The sequence below is a fragment of the Zeus faber genome (genome assembly GCF_960531495.2).
Source record: "Zeus faber genome assembly, chromosome: 9".
Taxonomy (NCBI): domain Eukaryota; kingdom Metazoa; phylum Chordata; class Actinopteri; order Zeiformes; family Zeidae; genus Zeus; species Zeus faber.
The window spans coordinates 18,759,584-18,770,816 of record NC_137197.1 but is presented as its reverse complement, the minus strand read 5'-3'; the positions used below and the strand labels follow the sequence as shown (position 1 = coordinate 18,770,816).

General features: G+C 43.8%; 1 protein-coding gene across 1 annotated transcript; it reads left to right on the top strand.

Annotated features, from left to right (window-relative positions):
- Positions 1-4,633: 4,633 nt before the first annotated feature.
- LOC307234796 (uncharacterized protein) lies at positions 4,634-7,928 on the top strand (the record flags this gene model as incomplete). Its single annotated transcript, XM_080006660.1, has 2 exons — positions 4,634-5,542; positions 6,873-7,928. 2 exons carry the CDS (start codon positions 4,634-4,636, stop codon positions 7,926-7,928), a joined length of 1,965 nt encoding a protein of 654 aa, XP_079862786.1.
- Positions 7,929-11,233: the final 3,305 nt, after the last annotated feature.

The following is an 11,233-nucleotide window of genomic DNA, read 5'->3' as shown; positions in this document are numbered from 1 at the left end:
CCCAGAACCTCCATGACCTGAGGGCCGCCCTTCAAGAAGAGTGGGGTGCCAGGCCTCAGCAGACAATAAGTCGACTTGTGAACAGCATGAGACGTCGTTGTCAAGCTGTAATTGATGCTCAAGGCCACATGACAATTCATTGAGACATTGACATTTTTTGTTGCGGTAAACCCACCACTGTTGTTGGCTTTTGTTTAAATAAATTGTTTGAGATGAGGAAATCACCATTGCATGCTTCTACTTAAATGCCCTACTTTCATGATATAATATCACTGTAGCATGAACTTTTTACATTTTCCATAAATTTAACCCAAAAGCCAAATATCCCTAACTTGAGTAGTGTATGTGCAGGGCTGTTGCTAGGATGCAAAGGCATCGGGGCTTAGCCCAAGCATGCTCTAGCAATTTTGCCTCTATAGGTAAACTGTCAACGTCCAAACACACTGTTTTGCGTGCCGATCAGGGGCGCCCCATCACTAGGCGCCGTGGGTACAGTCTGTACCGTCAGAGAGGGAGCCTGCTCTGCGGGGCACTTCGCAAAATATTCGGGGCTGAAGCCCTGGATGGCCACCCCTAACGATGCCACTGTTTATTTGTATCAGATAGTCTTGCACCAAATAATGAATTACACTGTGTACATGTTGCACACATGTCTCCAAACTATTTTACATGGTTTTTATAGCTCATTGTCTGTGACTCTGTAAATATTAAATAGTAAATATTGGACTGCAAGAGAGATGCAAGCTTATGAAGGTGGAATTATTCGACAAATGGCTCACCCACCTATCGAGAATATTTTTGTTTTGATAATGGAATATCACAAATCACATAAGCAATTCATTATAATAATAATAATAATAATAATAATATAGAAAGTGAAAGCTGTATTAACTCTTGTAACTCTAGATTCATCACAAAGAGGAAGCTCTTCAGATCCAGGATGTGCTATCAGCTTGTCTGCCTGATACACCTCACATCACAACTTCCAACGTCTCAGCTCTGTTATATATGCGGCACAGTCTTTTTCTATTTGCCAATACATTGTAAGGCTTTGACCGTTTACCAATATCCAACCATGGAATACAGTCCATTTGAAATGAAGAAATTAAGATAAATCCGTAACTCAATCAATAAATGTAAAAAAAAAAATCAAAAATCTATAAATTAATTAAATCAATAAATGGAAAAACTTGGAAACTGCATTGTGGATCTCCAAGCACAGTCTGTCGAGATGCGTCGCCCAAATCTCTGTTGCTTTTCTTCCTTCCGTTGGTTCGTTGATTTGCATCTCTCAGGATGAGAAGCCTGACCATCACTTTCTGCTCTTTCAGTTTTTAAAAGGTGTTCTCCTGGGGTTGGCTGTCTGGGTAAGTGTACAGTATGCAGCTTATATAATCACATTGTGGGACTCTTTGACGGAAACATATCTATAACTGAAAAACCTGATAGGTTGACTTTACTTAAAACCATTTGGGGAAACCTGTTGCCTTAAACACTTAAAGGAAATGAGTTTCTGAAGTTGCATGTACTTTGAAGTCTATGTAGAGTACGTGTGGCCATTTAGTGTGATGTCAACGAGCATTAGTTACTCTAACTCAGAATTGTGATTTCGGTTAAATCCGTTTTTAGAGTTGTTAAAACGTATGTAAAGTAAGAAGATCTTGTAAATGTAATTTCCTTTGACTTTGTTTGAAGTGGACAGCACTCGATTTTTTAATTCAACTGAAGAAACTCATTGCCTTGATATTTTTGAGTCAGCAAAAGTAAAATAGAAAGTAGAACATTTCTGACTATTTTCCCCATTCAAAGCACATGGAAGGTCACTGTTTATCCAATTGATTGTTAACACAGGTTATACAGTTTTACAACACTATATTTGAAAACTGTAACTAATAATGTTCAAGTGTCCTTTCACCCGGACAGGCAATCTACACCTTTGTCCCCCAAAGGTCTGGATTTTCTGTATGGGGTAAAAATGAATCCCATCTACAGACGAAGAAGAAAAACGACATCACCGCCTCACGTCAGTCAGCCATGCAAAACTGTCCTGGCTTTGAAAACATACACCCGTGTATGCACTTAACTTAAACATTCTAGATAAACTTTGGTTAAGAACAGCTCTTGTTGGAGAGCACTTTTGAAAACGTTCAACGTGCAACTTCAAGTATCCATAAATGTCTCCATTTACTGTTGATAAGATGCAAAACGTGCTGTTAAATGACATTTGTTTCGCTGTCTGTTGCTCAATTCAAGCCGCATCACAATCCAATCAGAAAAGAGGAAAATAGGGAGCGGACCAATCGCATACCAGCCTTGTCCGGTTGGGGGAAGCTTTGATTGTGACAATGCTGAATGCAAAGCGAAAGTACGTTTTTGGGAAGGAGTTTCACCCACGGTTTTCTCCCAGCAGCGGCGCTGAGGCGCGCGCACACTTCTTTTTGCGTGTGCGTTTTTTTTCTCACGCGCCATCGGAAAGTTTCTAAGTGTGTCTGCCGACACCAGAAGGACTCCGTGGGCCCAGGTGGCCGAATGTGTGTCGTAATCAGGGCAAACGTAAATTTAGGTTAAATGTAAACGCCTCAAGACTTTTTGCGGCTTTGAATGGGCTGTGGGTGAGACGGGCCGCCAGCGTCTCAGAGCCTTCCTTGCTGCCAGTTGTAGTGGCTGCGCTTTCGAGCGGCCTATGAGAGGTTGCTAAACGCCGACGCCTGTTTGGCTGAAGCTTGAAGAGGTTACTATACAGTAGATATGAACAATTTGAAAATCTAAAATTTCATAGCGTTGCTGCTCATCATTTAGCAGCGGCGCCGCACCCCTGATGAATGCACATCGGGTCGAGGCTGAGTGGGATATAGCCGGTTGTATTTAGAGATGCAAGACCATGTCCTGCAGGCGTACTTTAATTTCATCTAGTGCATTTGAGAAAACCTGTTTGTGGCCACGCAGGGAAAAGAGACTTGATGGTGAAACTATACGGGAGCGCGCCTGGTGTGAAAGCTCCAAAACTCCTGACAAGTGAACTCTGCTCGTCTTCGTTCTGACGTGTTTCAGACGTCATAATGCCAATTAGCATGCAAGGACCCTGAAGAATGTCGATAGGCAGTTGGATTTTTCACTTGCCTGGACTACTTACGAGCTAAAACAACTATGACAGAATTTGACCACTTGGCTTTTACATATGCTTTTATGTGCATTCTAGTCCATAATAACCATAAATACACGACCATAAACACCAACCTCTGTTGGCTTTCGGAAATCTGCCAACAGCTGCCCTGCATGTCCTTTTTCACGTTAGAAGGAAGCGAAAACTCTTGCGTCAAACCCCTGCCTACAATTCTGTTCACCACCGGACCAACAGAATCGACCGCCGCCACCGACTCTGTTACCTCTTCACCACTGGATTCCTCATTCCCCTCAAACTCTGTGGTATCAGATTCTGCAATTTCCTCTTCTGGTGGAGAATCTTCATTGGGATGAGCCATTTCAAAAACTATTACTGGTTTCAACTTCTGATTTGGTGTCTTGTGATTATTGCTTTGGTGTGCATTGAAAATGGAGGACACTTTAGCTTCAAAGCTACATCCCACTGTAGATATGGGCCATTGGACATTTTGCATCTAAAAAAAAAAAAAGCACAACTGGCATTTGAAAGTAACTTCACTTGATGGTCCAGCCTGCACGCCTGAGTGAATTTTCGACATGTACTGTCAGTGCATTGAAGGATTTGGATGTGCACAAGCAGCCCTGGTGTAGGTAGGAATTGTAAGTCCCATGTTTTAAACAATAGTTCTTAAGAAGTTGTGCTCGTCGCCACCATATTGGAACGGGCAAGACTGGCCTGTAAACAAATACAAGTAAATGGGGGAGCTGCGTTTTTTCTGGAGAAAAAGCTCGATAACATTTTCATTTCTCAACTGATTTTGATTTGTTTTTTAAATATGCAAGGGTGCGTGATCGACTTTTTCCGCTCATGGTAACGTATTGGTTGACGCACTTCCTTCCGTAATTCCATAATTTTCCCGGGAGTTCGTACTCGGTGGCAGTCCCGATGCATAGTGATAACAAGGCTTATAGGGAACCAATCTAAACGCCGATGGTGTCATTGTTCTACAGCCATTACACTGGGCAATCAATATTAACCTCATCATGATAAGTTAAAGAGCGACTGAATGAATGAATGACTAAGCCGCACAGAAAACGCATATGTGCATAGTGAGAGTGAGATATTAGAGGTATCCCGTCACAGAAAATATAACATTTTCCCAACATGTGAAAAGTAGAGATGTTCACGAGTTCATCACGAAATGTATTATACAAATACTATGTCATTTGATGTGGTAAAACTCATTTTCTCAGACGCTTAGATATTTGACGTACTTTGTCTCTCTACAGGCTTAAATAGTCAAATATCAGCGAGGGCAAACGTCCACGTAAAATGATGCAAATGTCACTTTGTGTGTCAACACTGAAGGACTTAAGTTCCCAATGCGGGAAATATGCAAATGACACAGCTAATGGACGAATGCAAATCAGGCTTTTTGTTTTTGTTTTACATAATGCTTTAAACACATCAAATGCACTGGCGATTGTCTGCGTTATTGTTGTCTTCTGTTTGTCTTCCAGAAGTTCAAACATGTCCTCCAACAACACGTCGTCCTCCTCGTTGGACTGCCAGCGCCAGGGCTCCCGCTCCCTCGACACGGCCATCTCCTGCCTCTACTTCCTGACGTTCCCCGCCGCCCTGGTCCTGAACGCAGGGGCGGCCTGGGTCTCCCTGCACCTCCGCTCCACCTCCACCTTTGTGGTGTACCTGAAGAACCTGGTGGTGGCCGACCTCCTCATGACCCTGACTCTCCCAGCCATTGCCGCCGGCAGACTTCCGGGGACACCGGTGTGGTTCCGGGCGGCGCTGTGTCGCTACTTGGACGTGATTTTCTTCTGCTCTTTGTACACCAGCATCACCCTGATGGGTGTCATCAGCCTCGACCGCTTTTTCAAAATCGTCCGGCCGCGCGGCCGGTTGCTGGGGCAGAGCCTGGCCTTCAGCCGTGCGAGTTCGGCCTCGGTTTGGGTGGTAATATTCGGAGGCACGGCCGTCCCCACCTTTATTCTGACCGACCTGAGGCCGGGCAACGCCACGGGGGATTTCTGCATGTCCCTGAAAGGTCCACACGGCGTCAGATTCCACCAGGGCGTCGTTCTGTTCTCGGAGGCGCTTTTCTGGTTCGTCGGCGCGGTGGTGGTGATTTGCTACATCTGCATCACCCACAAGGTGCTCCAGTCCTTCAGGAACTCCGGCAGCAACAACAGCCGAGGGCAGAGGAAGACCAAACTGAGGGTCTTCCTGGTTCTGCTGGTGTTCTTCACCTGTTTCATGCCTCTCCACATCATGCGGGTTCCCTTCACCCAAGAGCAGACGGAGGAGGTCTGCAGCTTCTGGCTGGAAGCGGGGAACACCGTCGCCCTCTGGCTTTCCTCCACAAACGTCTGCCTGGATCCTCTGCTCTACATCTACCTGTGCAAGGAGTTCAATGACAAACTGGTTGAAATGATTAATGACATCTGCACTAAAGCGCACAAACACATAAAATAATTTCCGTTTAATAAAGCATATAATAAAGACGCACTGAGGAAGCAAAATTGCCAACACGAGGATCAACGTTCCTTAAAATGGTGGTCCTGTAGCGCCCTCTAGGGAAAATATGAGAACTGGCATCTATGTGGAACAGCGGCCCCCCATGAGAACCAGATTTGATGCCAGTTAAAAAAATGCATAGCACTTTTTTAAAGCAAGAGTTACAAACTGCTTCAGAACAGATATGATAAAAGAGATGTATGACGCATTAAATTAACCTAAAATCATAACAAAACCGATCAAATCAGAGAAAAACTTTTTTTAATATTAAAATGAAATGCACAATAAACAAAACTCCAGAAACATCTATTACATCTATAACAAGGTTATAGATGTAATGGCGCAACATTCAATGGCGTGTCTCATCTTATATTTATTCATGCATGTGTTTATTTATTAAACACATGCATGAATAGGTACCACTGCTTTTCCCTAACTTTGCATCTTCCGCCTGTGCGACGTGTCGCTCTGGTCACAGATTAAATGTCGCTTTGTTTGTGGGGGGGGGGGGCTGGGTACCACTGCTTTTCCCTAACTTTGCATCTTCCGCCTGCGCGACGTGTCGCTCTGGTCAGAGATGAAATGTCGCTTTGTTTGTTATGGAAACTAAAGTTGTTTCGTGATGTCTGTTGTTTCATAAACCTTGTGAGAAGGCGGGGAGGCATTCTGTTTAATCAATTCAAGACGGAGATCTCAAGAGGGTGAGTCAAGTCCCACCACACGTACACAACTAAGTATATATAAATATACACATACAGTATATATCTATATACATATATATATATATATATATATATATATATATATATATATATATATATATATATATATATATACATGTGTTACATGTTTAGACATGTTTTAATTCAAGTGTAATAGGCTGATTTACCCTCTCAAATCTTCTACATATTTAAAAATTTGAAAATAATTGGCTGGCAGCACCAAAGTTATTTTAACAGCAATCAATTCAGTAATTCTCTTAAATCCTCTTTCTGGATGTCTGATATTATGTAGTAATAATCTTATGTTCTCAAACATATTTCAGATATTCCCATTTGAATAGAAAAACAGAATGCGCTTTGACTTATTAATATGAAAAAAGTGTGTGTGTGTGTGTGTGTGTGTGTGTGTGTGTGTGTGTGTGTGTGTATGTGTGTGTGTATGTGTGTGTGTCATGTATAATTACGTCCAGATCTTCTCAGTCTTCACGCCCCTATTTCTCCTCCATTATTTCCAGGTCGCTGTGATGGCGTCTAACGCTTCATCAGACGTTCCTCCGAAATGTGACAGCAACCATCAAACTTCATTGGTCGTCCCCGTTTTTCACATGGTGATGTTCCCCGTAGCGTTGGTGCTGAACTGCACCGCAGCCTGGGTTTCTCTGCATCTGCGCTCCACCTCCACCTTCATGTTTTACCTGAAGAACCTTGTGGTTTCCGACCTCGTCATAACCTTCACGCTCCCCATTAAGGCCATGTACTCGATCCAGAGAGGATCCATCGTGTTTCAGATCTTCTACTGCCGCTACCTCAGCCCCGTCTTCTACAGCTCTATGTACATCAGCATCGCCCTGCTGGGCCTCGTGAGCCTGGACCGCTTCTTCAAGATCATCCAGCCCTGCGGCACAATGTTGAGTCAGAACATGCTCCTCGGAAAGCTAATGGCCGCCTTGGTCTGGGTGAATATGATCGGAGCCATGGTGATTCCAACGATAGTTTTGACCAACAGAAGCCATCCCAACATGACCATGCAGAGCGGCTGCATGCTTCTTAAAGGACCCGCCGGTGTGCACTTCCACCGAGCCATCACGATCTTCGTCAACATCTTCTTCTGGCTGGTCAGCGTGCAGGTGCTGGTCTGCTACATCTGCATCACCAAGAGGGTCATCGGGTCCTTCAGGAGTTCTGGGAGCCGCAACAGCCAGGGGAAGCAGAAGACCAAGCTGCGGGTCTTCCTTGTTGTCGTTGTGTTCTTCGTGAGCTTCGGGCCGTACCACGTGGTCAGGATCCCTTACACCTTTCAACAGACCAAGAGTATTGGCACCTGTCCTGAAACCTGGACTATGTTCACCAAGGAGTTTAGTCTGTTGATCTCCACCGCAAACATCTGCCTGGACCCACTGCTTTACTTTTTCCTGTGCAGGGAGTACAGGGAGAAACTGACGGCTATGGTCAAAGGCCTAAGCAGCTCACTGAGAGTAACCTCAAAGGAGCTCATTGAGTGGTTAGTCAACATAAGGTCCGGGAACCCGCCGGGGGTCCCTCAAGAGGTTCCAGCGGGGGTCCCTAAATAAATGATTAATAGGTAGACCATTATTTAATTTATAAGAAGTTCGCACCGGCCACTGAAGAATGTATAATAATGTTTGTTTTGATCATAATTTCAACAATTTCATATCTCTTTGAATATAGTAAAGGTGGGGATGGAATTTTGGGCTAAATCATATCGAATAATAAAGATCTTGTGAGATTGGGATCCCAGAAAAATAATCTTTTCAAATGGGGTAAGTAGCCTGATACGTGTCAAAATGAGGGTCCTTGATGTGAAGAAGGTTGATAAGAAACCTTTATATACACCAATCAGCCTAAACATTAAAACCGCCACTAATAACACTAATATTATGTAGCTCCCCCTCGTGCCGCCAAAACAGCTGTGACCCGTGGAGGCATGGACTCCACCAGACTCTGAAGGTGTCCTGTGGTATCTGGCACCAAGACGTTAGCAGCAGATCCTTTAAGTCCTGGAAGTTGTGAGGTGGGGCCCCCATGGATCAGGCTTGTTGTTCCAGCACATCCCACAGATGCTCGATGGGATCAGACCTATACCGCAACCATCAACATGATGTAGAGGAAAACATGATTCAGCAGAGCAGGCGTCCTTCCTCCATTGCTCCATGGTCCAGTTCTGACACTCACGTGCACAATGTATGCTTTTGGTGGTGGACCCCGGTCAGCATGGACACTCTGACCAGTATGCGTACACAGCCCCATACGCAGCAAGCTGTGATGCACTGTGTGTTCTGACACCTTTCTATCATAGCAGCATGAACTGTTTCACCAATTTGTTCTACAGTAGCTCTTCTGTAGGATCGACCAGAGGGGCTAGCCTTAGCTTCCCACGCCCATGCCCTGTCGTTGGTTCACCGGTTGTCCTTCCTTGGACCATTTTGGTACGTACAGACCACTGCATACGGGGAACAGCCCACAAGACCTTCTGTTTTGGAGATGCTCTGACCCAGTCGTCCAGCCATCACTATTTGTCCTTGTCAAAGTTGCTCAAATCCTTACACTTGACCATTTTTCCTGCTTCCAACACATCAACTTCAAGAACTGACTGTTCACTTGCTGCCTGATATATTCCACCACTTGGCACTTGTTTTTCACTTTACCTGTCAGCAGTTTTAATGTTGTGGCTGATCGGTGTATGTCCATATTGCCTTTTGATCTTGTGTGTGCATGCAGAGTAAATAGACATTAGCATGAAATAATGTTTTTGTTGGAAATATATTAGTTATTTCGAGTTTGATTGTCATTTATCAAAAAAATTCCAGATTTGTTGATGTGTTTGGCATCTCGTTATTGTATATCATGTATATCAGCCAGTGACTAGATATTTTACAGGCAAAGTTGATCTTCCTGCAGTAATAGACTTGGAGATGTGTTGCAACCATGGATGCATCAAATCAGGCAGGGCTGCCAAAATGATGTATGAAGTAGCAAATGCATATTTATCAGATTTATGAAAACAATATTCTGTCTAAAGTATGAAATGCATTGATTTCACACTTTGCATTGATTGCAATGTATTCTTGAATGAAATGTGCATGGAATGATACTGTTATTATAAGGGTTTTGCGCTGTTGTGTTATTTTTTTATTCTGTTTGGTTATCACTCTCAGTCTCTTGTGTCTCTGTCTTTCTCACCCTAGTTTATGGAGTCCTGTGTTCTCCCGTCTTGGTCTGTCTCTGTCTCCTTCTCTTTCTTTGGCTCCCTCTATCTGCCACTCTGCTCCTGCCACCGCATGCCGGACCCCATTCAGCAATCAAGCCAGCTGTCTTCACCTTCCTCGTCACTCAACCTGTTAATAACCTGTTCCCCTTTCACTCAGTCCTTGTCAGATCATCGTTGTATCCAGTGCGTCACTCCTCAGACTACCTGCCCTACTCAACCTACCTGTCCTGCCTGACCCTCCTATAAGACCTACTTTCCTTCCTACCTACCTGCGTCTCCCTGCCGGTCTTGCGTTACCTTCCTGCCCTGATCTTCCCGCCTTGTCTCCCTGCAATAAACACTTGATCCTTCGCACCTATTCCAGAGCCTACATTGTGTCCTGCATTTGGGTTCCCATACAGCACTCGTGACGATATCATGACAGTTACTGTACATTATTCTGTTATATATTACTCTTCTGCCCTCACCACGTGAAGCACATGGCTATACAGTGAGCTAAACACTCTTCCAATAAGTACCAGGAGACAGGATATCACTTTGGTATCTTCAATGAAAGCGGTGGAAAACTGTGGAACAATACAGAAATATGCAGATAAACAATCATTCTCTGCAGATGTAGATAACCTGTTAATATATTGTCATCGCTCCAACATTGTATACATATGAACGCACAGATTGTGCTTTCTCAAGGGCAGTGACAAGGCTGATGGAAGAGATGATGATCCTGGGACGTGCTCAGATTGACTGTGTGAATCTCCGTCTGTCTATGCCTGCTCTGATGTCATACTATCATCACAGCGCTCTGATGTCACAACACTGACTGGGGGAGTGGCTTTCGGGGGGTCGGCAAAACAATTGCACTGTTCCTTGTGATTTCATTTATCTTGAAATCTTTAACAGCTTTACAGCATTAGTGATTCTGTGACCAAAACTACCCCAACAGGTAAACCAAACTTTACCTGTTGGGGAATTCAACAAAGAGCAGAAAACAGTCGAAATATACAAATGTATTAATTTATAAGTTAAATAATAAATTTGGGATAATCTCCTACAGAGGTCTACAGAGGTCCAACTTCCAGGTTCAGAAAGTAAAAGTCCCAGTGACTATTTTTGGTCAAGGTCCGTATTTGCTTCTTAACACCACCTAAAGGGACAATGTGATGAAATAAATGGTAGTCAGTGTATATGTGCTTCTTTGAGCACTCTAACTTGTAAAATGTGTCCATATATAGAAAGTCCTGCGGTTCAAACTACCATAAAAAAAGGGAAAGAATACAGGAAACATTAGGTGCCATGATTGACACTGGTGATGCTCTGTTTGCTGTTTCCCATCTATCACCATTCCTGGTTCACATCCAAGCAACATCACACAGGAAATGATGATGTGTTGTTCTCAGAAGGCACTATTTTTGGCATCATCGCACTTAAGGGAATAAAAGCCAATGCAAGACAAACTTCATCAGGTTTTTAACTTGAGGATACAACAAGAGTAGACCCATACTGTTTGTCCTTTACAGTGGTACACATTTTATACGCTGACACAGATGAATTTCCTGCACCGCGGATGTGGTTGTGATAAACAAGATGGTTAAAACCATCAGGGTAAACATCGTGTGAAGTCAGAGTTGCAAAAACCCCCTTCATACT